General features: G+C 32.3%; 1 protein-coding gene across 1 annotated transcript; it reads right to left on the minus strand.

Annotated features, from left to right (window-relative positions):
- Positions 1–8,172: 8,172 nt before the first annotated feature.
- Positions 8,173–8,949, minus strand: LOC149422888 (uncharacterized). Its single transcript, XM_089633020.1, has one exon. It carries the CDS (start codon positions 8,947–8,949, stop codon positions 8,173–8,175), a length of 777 nt encoding a protein of 258 aa, XP_089489146.1.
- Positions 8,950–18,739: the final 9,790 nt, after the last annotated feature.

Below are 18,739 nucleotides of genomic sequence, written 5' to 3' on the forward strand. Positions count from 1 at the left end.
CTCTGAAAAATGCAATAAAATATATATTAACATCAATAATCACTAATCTTTTTTGTATCCTTTTTCTATTACACATTTCATTCAAAATAATTGACATCGTTTTCAATAATAATTATCATAAAATACGCGTAGGCATCATCTTTTATTGATTTATCACATGACGGAGAAGCTGTCAATCATAAACTGAATCATTTCATTAGCTACAGAAAGATTACATTTCAGACTATTTTCCTGTCAAATAATTTAGCATCCATCATGATATCACGTTATTGATTGGACCAATGTGAGATTATAGGTTTTTACTAACGTGCAATGATAATCGCTGGTAAAAATACGCAAAAAATACCAATATAGTTAAAACCAAAAAATATTGACCTTTCTGGTAAAGCTGTGAGATTTCGCGGGTTCCACTATCGGATTTTTTAGGAACGTTATCTACGAGAACAATTGTCTTTTTTTTCTACGCAATACAGAGGCCGATGGCGGGACTCCCCTCTTACACTCGTTTATATAACCCTTGCATTTGATCACCATCAAATTGACGATCTGAACTTTTAAAAATCGAACAGTGCCCGTTAAATGGAAATACTCGGCCCGTTTAAGTTTTTGAACAAATATTTATCAGCTAAAAAGGTATGACAGCATGAAGCCTTTATGCCGAATTCCACACAAGAGTCAATTGCTTCCATACGTCTGGAACCAGTGATACTATGGCATTCCCAATTAGGGTATATTGTCAAGCTGAAGGTAGTGGGGAGGGGAAGTAGATGAAAATGAGAAGAGAATGGGGACGTATGTAACTATTCAGATCTGGTCACCAAACACGACTAAAACCATTTCCAGCAACGTTTCATTTCTGAATGGTGGTCTTGGAACGACTTAAGCCGTGTTTGGTAACCTAACTCCGCCAACCCAACCAAATCCCGATTGGATACATACAACAAACGTATTTAGTTCCATAAGAAAGGAGGTTTCAATCAAATACACATATAAACAAAAACAGATAAAATAAACAATACTACATTAAAAAATAATGAAAACAGTAAAAATGAATACCTATCTAAAATAATATTAATTGGTTTAAAAATATACAACTATGAAGACGCATACTTTGTAGGTGGAAAAATATTTTCCCAAATTAAATTATATATATATTGATTTATTAAAGTTTAGCAATAAAACAAAAAAGCAAATAAAAAACAATGAATGCAATTAGCACTTACTTAGAATCATGATGACAGAAAACAACTGGCAACAATGGTGTCAAATTAATTGTGATAAATACTTGTCATTCAAATCTCTAACATGAGTATTTTATGATAAAGTCTCGACCAAGATACAGATATATTTATTTTTATAATTTTATTAATTTACGCAATCCGTAAAAAAATTGTCTTTGTGAAAAACAGAAAATGAAAAACGTCTTAGGCTGCGCATTGATAAACACTTATCGGCATATACACTATACAGGAATAAAATTAAAATAAATCATCCTATTAACTGACGTCTTTTTATTAATTTTACAGATTCTTTCATAATCCTCTTACTAGCTAGGGCTTATAACAATACGATTAATAGACGTCCACAATAATTGCAATAAAGAACTGCAATGAAAATTATTATGACACTATTTATTCATATAGGTCAACAGACGCCGATTCTGAATATAAAAGTGTTATTGGATATAATTGTATTTATACGCTGAATTAATAAATCTTTATCTATCTATATCTTCTGTATAAATAACAGTGTAAATGGGTATCGTTAATAAAGCTTTAGATTAGTTCAGAACTTATCTTGGAAATAGATCACAGAGAGTAATGATAAATGATCACATTAGTTCGAATAAATCAATTGTGTATGGTGTTCCACAGGGTAGTGTTCAAGGTCCAATTTTATTTTTGTTATATATTAACGACCTTTGCAAGCTGCCGTTTATTGATACATCAGTTGTTTTTGCAGATGACACTGTTTTGATATTTGCTGGTGATAAATGATATGATAATATATCAATTCTCTCTCTCTCTCTCTCTCTCTCTCTCTCTCTCTCTCTCTCTCTCTCTCTCTCTTCCGACATCTATTCTGGACGCTTCACTCTGTACTGCATATTCCTGTAGTAACCGCTACGACCGCTTTTGACCTCCGACCTTGCGCTTTCTTGGACAAACGGCTCTCTCCTTAGATATACGACATCACAGCAACCGGACCAGGCCCTGAACATATAGCAGCTCACCGACCAGAAAACCTAGCATCCCCTATTTACAGTCAATGTAAATTACTCCGGGCTAATAAACTATTCAAGAAAATGGTAAAAAAAATCATATTGGCTGAAAGTGGTGATTTTGGATCGCCCATGTCGTGGGTTCTGTCATGAGTCACCTTAGGAGCTCCATATTCGATGTGATCCATATGTGTATGTGTTATGTGATGTACTCATTTGATTGAATTTAATTCTAAAGCTGCTCAACTCAACACAAGAATTCCCTAGAGAGATTAGCAGCGGAGGAAATAAATACATAAATGGTTCGTTTGTTCAAAATCTTAAGTCTACGATACTTCTTCAGCGATTTTTTAAAAAATTTTACACCACGTTGCATTTGAATACGCGTGTGTTTTTATATGCTTATATTTTATAGATGTCACCTGTGACAGGTAAAATATGCCTTATTTTAAAACAGCGCCATCTGTTGGTCGTAAAAGCAACCCGCGCTATTGTATCTCTATCTGCCCAGACAAACTGAGTCACAGCAACGTTTGGCGGGGTACAACTAGTTTAAAAATGCATAAAATACCATCTCTTCAAAACACCCCTTGGCTTGCATCACTGAATCGGCTGTTCCTAGAGCCACGTTTTAAATATTTTATTATATTATTTTCGCAGGCTTTAAACTCTCTATGTCTCGTTATAAGAAATTTGTGAATCTAAATGAATGGCTGATTTTGAATGTATACCAAAATGAATGACTGATTTTTAATGTATACCAAAATGATTTACTGATTTTGAATGTATGCCTAAATGAATTACTGATGTTGAAAGACTCTTTAAAATTTTAGTATTACAAACGGAGAAATACAAATATAAAAATTGTGATTTCAAAGATAGAGGAACTTTTAGTCAGTTTTGTTTTGTTGCTTACGTAGACGGTAAAAATACCACTTTATATGAAACTGAAAACATATTAAATACACAGATGTATTATAAAGGTTATTGTCACTGCAATTTTTTCATTTGATATAGAAATAATTGACAAAAAATCTGCAAACTTTGGCAAATTTTTACAAGCATGTAATGTTTTACGGTCGACGATTTTTTAGAATATATTAATAATATAAAGTGTATGGAATGTTTTTAGATGCAAATACAAGGCGTGGTGTTGATTATTTATAACACTGCTTAAATGATATATCTCAACTTAATACAACTTTTAACTACATTTAAAAATGAAAATATGTAACTGTGTTGTCATTTCTTGTTGTATCTTATCCATGTTTTTTTTTTTTCTTTCTGTACTTGTTTTCTATTGTTGTTTGTTCTACTTAACGTGTTTTCTATTGTTGATAATAGAAATATTGTTAACAATAGAAAACACGTGTCATAACGTGTTTTCTATTGTTGTTTGTTCTACTTAACGTGTCATTATTTTAATTTTTATGCTGTATTGAATGTGAAACTTATATTTGATATCAAAATACTGTTGTAAAATTGTACCTACTACCTCCTACATATGAATTGTAAGTTCCTCCTGCCCTAAAATGAGTTCTGTAACTCATCGGGATTGCTCTAGCAAGAAATAAACACAATAAAAAAATAACAACTATATTATGAGTCATTCTTAGTTTAGTACTGAGTTGACCCTGTTGATACAACATGCTAGCTCCATGTGACGTCACATGGTTCCTTGTGACGTCACGGGCGTTTTAGCGGGCATTGAAAAATTAAAGCTTTGATAATTATTTTATAAAATAATTATTACTTATTAAAACCTAAGTTAGAAGATCATTTTTGATTAAAAAAACAATTAGACTCCATTTCCTCATTGCAATAAGACCAATATACTTTCATTTAGTTGCTTTACACAGAAAATTCTCAGTTAAAATGGATGGACAAATGGTATTGAGAAATTCTTCGCAACATTTATGCTTGGCATAAATTTTTACTTAGCTCAGAACTGGCTCAGATTTTATTGGTGAAGGCGGCGCTTAGGCTAAGGACTCACGGAGCGATTTTTACCCGCGCCCGCTGCGGTGGCGGAATGGAGTTTTATTTTTTAAAACTCACGAGACCGCTCTTTTTTGCGGTGACGCAGCCGCCGCGGTTGCGGTTATCGCCCGCAATCTTGGCGGTTGATTATCTCAAGACGGGCGGTTGCAAGACGGGCAGTTGTTGAGTTCCACTAACTCGCCCGCCAACCGATCGCAGAGCGCGCGGGAGCAACCCGCCGCGGCTGCGGGACCGCGCCCGCGCCCGCCGGTACAAGATAACCGCGGGTGCAGCGGGCCCCGCAAACAATCGCACACGCTGCGGGCTCAAAACGCGTCGTGAAATGTGCTTTAATTTTTTAAATAAATATCTGCAATCTACAAAGGCTGCGGGCGCGGGTAAAAATCGCTCCGTGAGTCCTTAGCCTTACGGTTTCATCCTTATCTAACACTAAATATTAGTGAAGAATTCTTCACAAGTCACATAACGAAATTAAACACTTTTGTTGAAATCTTAAACTCTTGTGTTTTTTTTGCTTAACAATGGACCCCTCTACATAATGTTTACTTTTATGTTTGTAGCAGACGTGGCGGTTGTATTGCTGGCTGCTCAGTTTGTGTGTCGTTATCGTAATCGCACAAGGCTTTTATAACAAACGTTGCTCATAAAGATGTGTCGAAGATTATTTAGAAAACACATTCCATCACCTTTGTACAAAAATAAATTCTCTCTTGATTTCAATAATTTATTTATTTATTTATTGTTTAGGAACATTTACAGACTATTAACATGAAAAAAAATGATTAGATAAGCGCTGCAAAAAAAAAACATATGTGTATAACAGTCCACTTAAAAATGTTCACATCATGCACAGATTAAGTGTCATTATACACTATGTATTAACAAAAAAATATATAAACAGCAAAACGTGAGCAAAGGCAAAAAAAGGAGATATCAGAAACAAAACATACAGATAAAAATATGATCCAAAAAAACAAGAGAAACAAAAATAAAACAGAAAACAAATAGAGTAAATAAAGAAAAACAACAAACATTCACAATCTATTGCTAATTTGCTTTTTAAAATAAGTGAGACTATTTGCATATATATCTATGTAGTTACACTCAATAGAATTGTACAGACGACACATTCTAGATAATGGATTGAAGTAGGCAATATTGTTCTTAAATAATTCTAGATGGAATATATTATGATTCCTTAGATTACGTCTATTGGGAACTTTAATAAGAATATTGCTCACACATTGAGTTGCTTCAAGCTTGTCATGAATAATTTTGTGTAGACATATTAAGTCAGCAAATTGTCTTCTTTTATCCAGGGTCCTAAAGTTAAAGTATTGGAGTCGTTCCTAATAAGACTGCAGTACGGAACTTAGTCCATGTTTAAACGATAACAATCTTAGAATTTTTTTTTGTACAGATTCAATAGTTTTTGAATATTTCAAGTAGTGAGGGTTCCAGATAGCACTACCATATTCCAATTTGCTTCTGACCAACGAGTGGTACAAGGTTATAATGGATTGGGTATTTTTAAATGGTTTCGATATTCTATGTATAAAACCAATCATTTTCAAGGATTTACTCGTGATATCACTGATATGTACATCAAACTTAAATTTTGAATCAAGTGTGATTCCTAGATCTCTAATAGTGGTGACTGCATTTAATTGAACATTATTAATGAAATATGCATGATTCTTTCGTCTTCTGTTACGAGTGAAGGTTATAATGTAACATTTATCAATATTTAGAAACATATCGTTTTGAGTACACCAGCTATATAGTGTGTAAAGATCTTCTTGTAGCATAACTTGATCAGAATCAGTGGAAATTTTACGGTAAATCTTGAGATCATCAGCAAATAAAACAAAATGGCAGCGTAAAATGGGGCCAAGGTCATTAATAAAGATTAAAAAAAGCAGAGGGCCAAGATTGGACCCCTGAGGTACACCTGAGGTTACAATTATGGGAGGTGACTCATACCCATTTATAGGTACTAACTGTGTTCTATTTTCCAAGTAAGATTTAAGCCATCTTAATAGATCACCGTGGATACCTATACGATCAAGCTTCTGTAGTAGAATACAATGGTTTACTTTATAAAATGCCTTTTTAAAATCTGTGTAAATGGTATCTACTTGAGTTCTTTCGTTAAAAGCACTGCAAACATAATCACAAAAGTCAAGAAGATTAGAATTAATAGATCTGTTGGGAACAAATCCATGTTGATTAATGCATAATTGTGGTTTAAAGTGTGTGAATATGAAATTATACATTATAGATTCGAAGACTTTTGCAAAACATGATAAAATACTGATTGGTCGGTAATTTTTCACAAAAGACTGATCACCAGATTTATGTATTGGAACAATATGTGCATTTTTCCATAAATCTGGGAAAGTTCCTGTAGATAATGATTCGTTAAATATAATGAAAAGTGGCTTAATCAACGAGCTAGAGCAACATCTTACAAACAGAGGAGGTATTTTATCTGGTCCTGGGCCTTTATGTATATCAATTCTTTCTAAACAGGATTTGATTGATTCCATGCTTACATTAAGTTTACTAAGACTAAATTGGTTGAATAGAGCAGCATTTAGTCCGAAAGTATTTGATGTGGGATTCGACTGAGTATAAACTGATCCAAAGTAATTAGAGAACATGTTGGCAATCTGCTGTCCATTATTTGCAGACATTGAATCCATATACATTATTTTTGGAATAGAATTTGTATTACGCAATGATTTAGAATACGCCCAGAAAGTCTTTACATTATCTTTTATCCCTTGCTCAACTAGGTTAATATAGGTTGTGTAGCATTCTTTAAGTATTTTTTTTGATCTTTTTCTAAGAGTAGCAAACTCGGCATAGTCTCTTGGGTTATTGTGTTTTTTAGCCCGTAGTCTAACCTTATTTTTCTCTTTGAGGAGCATTTTTAGAGATTCGCTAAACCAATTGGGATAGTGATTTTTTATGTGAGTTTTTTTTTTTGGAATGTGTTTATCTATAATTTCCCATAGAATATTGTAGAATAATTGTACCTTATTGTTGAGATGACAGTTGCTGAAAAGTGAGGTCCAATTCACATTTGTTAGATCCTGACAACATCCTTCATAATTACCTTTCTTGAAGTTATGTTTGACAGGAGAGTGATTTTCTTGTAAGTATTGCATTTTTTCTAAATTTACATTTATTTCAAAACAGGGATGATGATGATCGATTTTTGATAAGTTAGCTGTGGCTGAAATATTAATATTGGTTTTATCGGATAGAACAAGGTCGAGAATATTAAAATTTTTGTTAAGTAAATAATTAAATTGGTGAAGGTTACACACTGAGATCAAATTGACAAGGCAGTGAGCTTTGTGACTAGAGTAATTGGATGGAGCTAGTATTTTTTTATAATATGCTATGTCAGGTGTCCATTTAATTTCAGGTTGATTAAAATCACCAATGATTATAAATTGAGATTTGTGATTAATGTGTTGCAAATAAATATCCTGAATATTTTTGATTCGATTACAGTAATCATCGACAGATAGATTAGGGGGAATGTACAGTACACACATGTAGATGAATGAGTTCGAATTTTCATGCGGTTTTATCATTAACCATAAATCTTCACCACCACTTTCCCAAGATGATTTATGAATTGTTATTATTTTTTTATTGACTGCTGCTAATACCCCCCCACCTTTTCTAGATGTAGAGTTAGTGGATTCCCGATCTCTTCGAAAAACCAGGTAACGCTCGTCAAACAATTCATTATTGAATATTGATGAATTTAACCAAGTTTCAGTGAAGCAGATTACATCGTAATTATTGATTATAACTTCATTTTTTATGTCATTTGTTTTAGTTTTAATTCCCCTAACGTTTTGGTAGAAAATTTTCAGATCCATTTTGTATTTTATAAGACATATGTATACAATCAGTTAAAACACGGAGGATTACTGAGATAGTTTAAGGAGTGAATCCTTGTTTTTTACTAGTACTGAAGCAGAAGTGTCATCTTTTCTTAAGTAAACGCGCCCATGCTTGACCCACACGTACTTGTAGCGAAGATCTTTGGCGGCGCGCCTAGCAGCTGCGTGTATATCCTTGTTGTGTGGAGATAGATGTTCGCATACATAAATGGGGGAAGAGTCCGGGAATCCAAGATGTTGGCGATTCAATTTGTTATCAGCATTCCTACGATTAAAAGCTTTCACTGCTGATAGTAGTTCGTCGCGTATACGAGGGCTGGGTAGAGCTAGAATAATATTTTTAGGTCGAGAACCTGGAACGGCATTCGGATGATGAGGTGTTCGGTGGCAGGACTTAATATCATCTTCCTTTAATGTGTAGTTGACAGCAGTACACAATTTTAGCACTGACGTCTTGATAACTTCATCCTTCTTTTCAGGAACCATCTGGATCTCCACATTGCAGTTCCTGTTCGTCTGCTCGATATCATTAAATTTATTCATAAGTACCTCTTGGCTCTGTTGTAGACGAAAATTCTCAGCATTAAGTTTTTTAATTTCTGCTTCATTTTCTTTGCATATTTTGTTAAGTCTGTCGTACTCCGTGGAGAAGAATTCTAGGGATGTTTTGAGTTCATCGAAATGACTTAACTTTGTCTTGATGTCCCCTAATTCTTCCACTATTTGTGAGTTGAGGTATACAAATAGCTCGTTTTTAAGATTTTTTAAAACGTCATCTAACTTACGGTCTATATGAGACATCATTAATTTAGATTCATCACTTAGGGTCATACTATGTGCAGTGGAACTATTACCGCGAACAGGGGTTTCCGCATTACTTCCTGTAGACCGCTGTTTCACCTTACATTCTGGGCACTTCCAAGTTGCTTTGTAATTCTTAGATTGCTTCAGGTAATTTTCCTTCGTTGATGACGATGAATAATAATAAATTAATAATAAGTTTCATGACGATGAATAATAATAAATTTTATAATTTTTATTTATTTATGTTTAGTTGATAAATAGATAAGTTGCTCTTGTCAGACTAGCGCCTGTTTGCCGTAATCCGTAGGGCACAGTTCCAAAATCAGACACTTTCGGCCAATAGCGAGATAGATGACGACCTTTACGACCAATGGCGATATAATGACAACACTTGATATTAGCGCCTGCGTGTTTAGTCTGTTTAAGATGTAAGAAATGTTTTTATAATTATTTTATTAATCACTACACAGCTCACTATACACTTTTTTTCACAAATCTAACTGACTGTAAACGTCGAACACCAAGTGATTTCAATTATTAAAAACGTTGTACTAGATTTACTTGTAAATCCTTATCGTTTAGGCAATTTTAATGCGGAGCGTGTTTCACTGTATTCTAGACGGTACGACGGTAGGTAAACAATTGTAGGTAAATAATAACTGTGTGTAGGAGAGGATGTAATGTGCCTACGAATTAGGTATCGTTTCTTAATCTTGGAAAGTTTATTTTAATTACTGGTTTTTATTGTTTAGCTTTGTTTAAACGCCATCTATATATTTCACAAAAATGGCACTACCCGATCGGCATTTCACAAGTTGTTAGCGCGGTTGACTCCTGTCCCTGGGAAGGAAGGTAAAATCATAACTTTTTCCGCAGATATGTAAAGTTGTGCCTTTATTCACGCACGTGCATCGGTGCAACGGGATCAATGCTGCTAGCTTCTTGGAAAAGGCTCCATTAAAATACCCCTAGAAGGGACTAAGCATGCCCATATTGCGTCTGTATATTAGAGATGGCAATCGGTATGTTAACAATGGATTTTCAATCAGACAAACCGTCCTCCTTTGCACAGAATAAGTAGGTTTATCAAGTATTGTGGGCTCCAGCCCAAAGGTGGCTCCCAAATGCAATTGTTGGGCGTACTTTAGATTTGTATAGGGTTAGCAGCAGGTAAGCATTGAAGAATCTGCGAGCCCAATACAAGACGCCCAGTTTCTTGGAAGTCTGTTTGCTCGGGCTTCTATAGAGCTCCGATACTTGAGCCGGTCTGTTTCATATGGAGTTCCATGACTGAAATTTTTCTTGTTTATTTTTATGAATATATTGTATAAACTACATAAATTTAATACGTAAAAGCCTATTTAACGGGTGTGAATAAATATATAAGTATATATTGTAACCATGTTACCTCCACCCTCCCTTACACCTCGCCGATACACTCTCTGAAGCTCTGTCCTCATCATTGCTGCTTATTCATCTGAGAACAGAAATGCGAGCCGAGCTACGAAATACGGGAAAGGAACAAAGTAATCCTTTGCGACGTTTCGCGCTATTTGCGGTTGCTTCGTTCCTTTCCCATAAGTCGTGGTTATATGCAACATTATATGATTTATCTATCTTTTATGTTAATCTTATATTGTATTTAATGTATGGTAGGTTATTACTTAGGTTAATTTCCAATAATGCTTTCTTGAAGAAGGTTGAGTAAAACCAAAACTAGTTGACACAATGTATTAATTCTAACAAAGTGATTAAAAACAAAATAACTTATCATTTAATGACGGTACCATAATGATTTATTGATAATCTGATAATATTATTACTCCAGCGTCTGGACGGTGTAGGCCCTGTGATTGGTCAAATTCAAATTGTGTTTAAATAAGACTTTAAAGATTAAGACACCATTTCATACTGAAATAGAATCGCCACATGTAATACGATATTTCTTAAAAAATATCGTTTCTGCTTATACAATTTTTGGATAATATCGAAGAAAATATGTCTTAGAAAGTTCATAATCCATTGGATTAATTACATTACAGTGAAAATTATCCACAATTACGTGATTACGTTTGACGTTTGACGAAAAAAGCAAGCGTTAATTCAATATGGCCGATACCCGAATACGCATCGCGGCTAGGTGGCCGACAGAGCGCCCCTCTGGCGGTGAAGAAACGAATCAAATGACTGGCGCGTATATTTAAATATGCAAAATTACTTGAACATCAAGTGTTAAATAATAAGATTTCTTCTGGAAGTTTAGTTCTACTTTGCAATGGCATTTTTCATTATTATTTATAATTTTTTTTTGCTTATTAATTACATCTGATTTTATATTGACATGTTTTCTAATTTCTAAAATTTCTAAATTATTTATTTGCGATGCTTTAATCCTGAGTGAAGTATTTTAAGACCTGAATTTTTATCGAAAGTGTGATTCAAAAGATGATTTGCAAACTCATATTCACTATTTCCATTTAGAACCCTGAGATGTTTTTTAGTTCTGACTTCAAAGTTTCTATTGGTTCTACCTTTGTAAAATAAATTACAATCCAGCCCAATTGAGTTTATAAACTCCTGATTTTTTTGTTTGATTTTCGCAATCTATATTATTAAGAATATATTTATTCATTCTGTTATTAGTGTAAAACGCCGGTTGAATAGTACCAGGAATGTTTATATACATATATAATTTTAGAAGTGTCGTTATCCACAAACAGAATTCTACGCCATTGTTTATTTATATCTTAAGAACTAGGGTAAAAATACCGTTTGAAGATAATATGTTTAATTATTTTATTTAGTATTTCAACTATCAATTTATTAGAATAACCGTTATTAAATGTTATTTGTCTTATGAATATATTGTTTTATGGTTATATGCAAAAAAAAATTTCAGGTCTTAAAATACTTCACACAGGATATAAAGCATCACAAATAAATAATTTCGAAATTTTAGAAATAAGAGAACATGTTTATAAAAGTAGATGTAATTAACAAGAATTTTTTTTTATAAACTCTCTTTTAAATATTTTCCCACTTAACTGGTCTTTCATATTGTAATTCCTAATTCTTATAAACCCAGCCTACTCTTACCCCTCCCCCCTCCTTCCACTTCTTTTTTCCAATTGTAATCTATATTTAATTTTTGACTTCGGTGTATACTTCGTTCATGAAACATGTATTGGTTGTATATAATAAAGTGAAGTTAAAAAAGTTCTATTAATAATAATAACTAATCTATTTCCATTGTATATCAATGCATACGTACATAATAAAATGTAAACATTATATTTATTTATTAATTGGACAATTTGCATGGCGCCGCTTTTGTGAGATATCACCTCAGGGGCGCTATATTGTAATAATCTACCTTTATATATAGATTTTTACTCTCCTGATGAAGGTGTATATATAATCTAACTTTAAACTTTATTAGATACAGTAACAGTTTTAGGAAAAGAATTACCACCAGTTGGAGTAAAATTCACACCTTTTAATTAAACCGACTGCTAATCACATTGCACAATTACCCTCCTTTTATCCATAAACACGGGTACAATTAATCAATATGTAATAATGTATTATTTCAGTCAACTTTGTTGTAACTATCTTTAATTGTTGTGACAAACTATACGATATTGATTCAACTTATAGACATTGACGGTTGTAACACATATTTAAGCACTGCAAGTCTCCTATGAGCAAATTATATTAGGTACCATAACAGTTAATATCAGTTGTAGACATGTAGTCAATAATAGTGTTTCATTTGAAATAATCCATCACAAATACGTAAAATTTCATTTATTCAAACAACTGTCATTCTTATTATGCCTAAATTGAGCATGTTATTATTCATTAACTCCTTCCTGTTCCGTGTTTTAACAATATATACTCACCCTCTCTCTTTGAATGACCTAATATCTATCTATTAAATGTAACTGTTGTTAATATCACTTAAACTGGGCGCAGCCCAAGCAAGTGCCGCCCGCAGGGCCTAGCAGCAAAAACCCGCGGAGCGGGTTTTTAACTGCTAGTATGTAGTATTATTCTAGTTTCTATAATTTTGATGTTACTGTCACATGTTTTAATAATTTTATTTTATTTTTGTTGTTTGTTTTTGGGGTGTTATAACACCCCAAAAACAAACAACAAAAATGCTTTTGGCCGTGAGAATCTAAAAAATTTTTTTTATTTTATATTCATGAGCTTTAATTTTTTTGTATACACATATCTGTTTTAAAATGCATGTAAAAGCCCGGCTGGGCATAAAACAAAATAAAATAAAATAATATCTATTCACAAAGTGCTTGGTTGCTTTCTTCAATAATTTATGTACCATTCTATATAAATACTTACCTACTTTGGTAAATTAAAAAAAAAAACTATGCACAATAGTAAAAATGTATACGTCTTTGGTTCTATAGGACCTGTATAGAATTCAAAAACAAAAATAAAATAAATTAAAATCATTTTGTGTTATTTATTAATTCTTTTCCTGATTCAGTCTATAAAAGTGGCCATAAGTATTATTTTCTTTATGGCTTTATGTCCATATTACAACACCTCTGACAACAAATTCTCCGTGATTTTGCTTACGAGTTTGAACGCTTGTACAGCGAGTTTAAACAGAGTTGGGTCGTTAAGTTCATCTCCATATTTGTGACGTACGCTGTTGGGGCTTCTCTATTGGCTGACAAATTAACAAACTACATGATGGGATTTGAGGAATAACTTTGTGCACTGTTTTATATTGTATGGAACATATATTTATATTATATAGGTTATCTAAACGAGTCGATGGAGAGTTGTATTGTGAAATTACTCCTATGTGGGGTTATTTTAAAAATCTAATTAACTAGACAGGGCTAATCTAGTATAATACATCAATGCTTTTGATTTTCATGTACTGTACAAATTTCTGTATTGAAACATTATCTGGCTAAAAATATATGTGGGATAAAAAAATTGATACCTACGTCTTCAATTAGTACCTATATTGAAACCTCCATCTTTCACTTTCATCTTTCTGTTGTAAATCATTAGACATTAATCTTAGTTAGTTATAAGCCACTAGTTATAAGTCAGTAGCTATTGAACACAGTTATGCCATAAGTAATAAGTAGTAAATACTCATTGGAATACATTAAATGTATAAACTATGTTTTTTTCTCACGAAAACGGGGCTATGCAAATAATCCAAATAATTATTAAATACTTATTTTTTGAGAAAAAATCACATGGGAATCTTAAAATTTTGAAAATAGTGATAATAGTGTAAGGACGGGTTGTTTAGGAGAATTTGAACAATTCATCAAATTTCAACGTTCATTTTCCAGTTCTGTGAAAGATTTTTTTAAGTTCTGTTTTAATTTAAGTTTTGTCAAGAAACTAGCCTATAATGATATAATAACAGAACTTGAATAGAACTTTCACAGAACCCGGAAATTAACGTTGAAATTTGATAAATTGTTCAAATTCTCCGAAACAACCCGTCCTAAGTAGAATAACATTGATTTTTAAAAATTACATTTCTGCAAGAGAAATATTGTTTCCCGGTTTTGTGGTCAAGTACCAAAAACACTAGTTTTAAAATTCATTTGGGAGTGAGGAGCAGGCTCTGAAAAAAAAGACACAGAAATTATTTTTTTCTACATTCCATTGTTGAATATTATCTCAATAATTTATTGGCCCACTAAAGTAGAATTACAGTTATATTCAATTTAGTAATAAAAGTCGTTTTACGTGCAAATAATTCTTTAATCCATTATACAATTAATTTCACGTGCTATTAACAGTTTTTATCATGTGTCCAATTAAAATTTATTTTAACCAAAATCAATTTTCAAAAAGGTTGCCATTTGTAAAAAGGCGCTTGGTTGTAAATTAAGTTGTTTGTGTTGTCAAAGCAATTATCATTTTGTTCATCAATAATTATTCTTGAGTAGGATAATGATGATGACTCACATATAAGTTGATAAACCTTTAAAATAATCATTTCTTTGGATAATTTTATCGTTTTTGTGTAATAAATACATTTTATCTTAAAATATCATGTTGTTCTTTCTAAAATAGTTTTAGTGGGTTAATGTATAATTTACATATCTTTAAGTATTCACAAATGTGTTTATTTAGAATTAAACACTATTGAATTCATTTTAAAACATTTCATACCGATGGGGTGAAAGATAAATTTTGGTAAAATATGGTCACAATAATTCGTTACTTTGTAATAATGTTTAAAAATCGCATGTGCTTGTTATGAATACAGTTTACTTGGAAGAAAATAAATTATCAAATCTATTTCATTGATTCATACAATTTAAAAAAAAATCATTCTTGTGAGACAGTGGTTGTTTATTCTTACCACTGTTCTTTGTGTTGGTGAGAACCAGGAATGTGTTTTGTCTTAATGTATTTGTTTTAGTAGGAACTACCTCCCAGGAATTCCAGCACGGACGATCGATGAAACTCTATGTCAATATGATATTGAAGAAATCCGTCATGTATGGTTAGTTGGCGATTATTACGAGTTACTCAGAATACGATTCCGACAGCCGGGAGACAAAAGCCGCTGCTTTGAGCACGCACTCCAAGATGTCGTATAAGCTGTTTTGGATAATGTTATTTGTTTTGCAAAATAGCTGGCTTATCGATGAATGGGGTGGACTGACTAAGCTGTTAGAACTGAAAGAATTATATATACGATCCATAGACTTAATTAATTCATCTAAGACGCGATCAATTCATACCGTTACAACTTCGAAAAACAAAAGTTGTTGGTTGTTATAACTTATGACGCGTCATAAACAAATTAAGTAACTTTTTTAGTTTCAAAAAGAATGCGGACTGCAATGTATATTGAAGTTAACATTTCAATTCGACATTGTCAATTTATTAGTACTTTTAAAGCTTTTACTTAGGAGTCTGACGTTCAGGAATTTCAATTCATAGAAAGATGCGCCAGTGTTGCCAGCGGATATCGAATTCTGATTTATTGCGTTATCAACGTCCGTTTGGATATCAACAGCGCGACTGTGCTCGGGAAATCGGTAATTACGCCTATCTATCCCCAGGATATGAAAGCAAATAGAATGATGTTTTATTTTCAAAAATGTTAGTGCAGTTAGACTTTCTTTTGTGCATTTCTGAAATTTGTGAATTTCTACAAAAGATTTTTGGTCACTAACTTATTTGTCATATTTTTTTCTTTTGTGAAGATTTAGTACAGTATTTTTTGTAAGGTTGTTAAAATACAGAACTCAATAAACACATGTTTATAGTTCTACAAATATTAAAAAATAATTATCATTTCAGAACATACTGTTTAAATTCAAACCTTTCACCTTACACCCTTCAAATACAATACAAATAAATATATTACATGATATTTTCTTGAGAACACCTTGTAGATTTGCAAATTTGCGTGTAGGTTTGTGTTTTTTTTAGAATAGCGTCTAACATAAAATTAAAAATTACCTATATTCAGGTAATACTAACATGTCAAACAAATAATTCTAACCTTTTAAGATCACAAACCATTTAATCGATATAATGTTTAATTTACAATAAATAATGTTATTCAAATACTTCCTTTTATATTTAAATTCCTGGACTTTTACAATATCCTAATAATTTATAATATCTTGTTAATGTACAAATTTTCATAATATCTAGATTATTTTAATTAATATTCAAATTTACTCATAAGGATTCATCTCTAAACTATGGCTGAAATTAGTTATCAATAATTTTATTACAGATCTTTGTAAATATATATTTTCACCTAGTTACTCTGTATTGACTCCTCGTTTTACGCGAGAAACTTGAATAACATTTATGTTTGTTTACACCTTAAATGATATAATAGCATTAAAATTGATTTGTCTATTAGTGTATAAGATAGATTTAAGTGAACACAATGAGACCATAATGGCGGATGCTATAAGAAACATTCTATCACCGTCAAAAGCAAGTGTAATATTTAGCAAGGTAATATATATGTAATCATTGAAAACAGTATTAACAACTCTCAAAATTTGAAAAAGAAAAGATAAAAAAGATTCGGTCGCAACTGAGAATTGAACCAAAAGCGGTCAATATTGTCTTCAATGATTAAATATTCAATTTTCTGTTTTACTTAATACGTTATTTCACTAAAAATATTAAATAGGTAAAAATATCATCATTTTTTTTTTCAATGTGTTATGTATAATTTATTTTAAATGTATGGAATGATATTATTATTGGGGAGTGAAGATTATAATTAAATGCGCGTTTATTCGAAAACCACCTTAACCCAGGCCAGGACATTGAATATCTCTTGGTCTGCTATTTATAAAACATCCTCTCTCAAAGTCTATGTAATAACACGAATTACGTTACAAGGCTGCCTTTACACACGTAAGTTTTTTCCCGGAAGTCGCTTTCTTGACTTGTGGCAAAATTATCAATGTAAAATGCACTGTAATTTATAGCAGGTTATAGAAGTCATAAGTTTTTGACAGGTATAATCGCAACCTCGCGAACTTACGGACTTCTCGCAGCTTATGAATCCAGTTTGATAAGTTAAGACATTTATCGTAAGAAATTGTGCGCCGATGCGATATGTCAAAAATTAAAAGACTGTTTTCTTTGATTTATTTTTTCCCAAAAAACCAAGTTTTTTTAATTATAAAAACTAAAATCTGATCAAGATAAGTGCGTTATAATCTCCCGTAAACAATAAAAAAATACTCTAGATAAAACTCAAATAAGCACGAGGTAGCCACGAAAACGAATTCTTTTTATTTATCGGTCCAATCCTTCCTAATCTCAACGTTTCTGTTAAAACCATGAAGTATTTGAATTCAAAGTCGATTCCTGCCATCTGGCTCATTCAGATAAAATTATAGAACTCCATTCAATTCCGTCGATAACAGAACAAAAGCGCGTGGGGAATTGTTTTTCTAAAGCCAACTTCTATTCCAACACTTTAATTGGGCCTTTAATGACAAAATCGCGTAAATTTGACAGTAGCAAACGTTGTTGGGAGGAAGGTATCTTACCCCAAAAAACTTACAGATGTAACGGTTTGATATTTCTAAGTTAGCTTTATGATTGATCGAAGATTCCAACGCGCTGGAGCTAATGAAATAATTCCAATATATGTTTTAAAATATCTCTTCAAATCGCCCACTTTTTGGCCAGTGTGATCTCGAGGGCGTTCGCAAATTGGCCAAAATGTGACCAAATAAGGAGAAATTGACCAGAGAATAAAGAGTTAACAATAAGAAGAGAGAGAGAGAGAGAGAGAACCATTATTTGTTTTAATAAGCAAAAAGAACTGTCCAAAAGCCAAATCTGTAATTCCGTGTAATCCCTACCCTACTCCCACCCCTCTACCTACCACGCTTCTGTTCCCTTCTAAAAAAAACTGTGTCTGTTCCTATTTTTAAGTATTTATGTTATTTTATATTATTACGGTCCTGATTAAGGTTATTTATAACAGAAACAAGACTATTTGTAAAATTGATATTAAAAAGTGGCTTAAAACAAAGTAATATTTCATATTAATTATAATTTCAAGCCACATAGATATTTCTTTCTTCGATAACATATATAGGAGGATCTTACGTAAATAGCGGGCCAACTTGATTCAGTATCCTGGCCTGGATTGAGATGGTTTTGGTTTATTAGTGCTTACTATGTACATTTGTACAATAATTTTAAAATAATCATATTTACAGCATTTGCTGCAATAATTTGTAAAAGTATTTTACTTTAACTAATCAATTCACCTTCG

Source organism: Hesperophylax consimilis, chromosome 6, assembly GCF_061612785.1.
Source record: "Hesperophylax consimilis isolate HC1 chromosome 6, BYU_Hcon_1.0, whole genome shotgun sequence".
Classification (NCBI taxonomy): Eukaryota; Metazoa; Arthropoda; class Insecta; order Trichoptera; family Limnephilidae; genus Hesperophylax; species Hesperophylax consimilis.

What these genes read in the sequence shown, in the direction of transcription:
- LOC149422888 (XM_089633020.1), bottom strand. Translation starts at nt 8,949, where the DNA reads ATGTCTCATATAGACCGTAAGTTAGATGACGTTTTAAAAAATCTTAAA.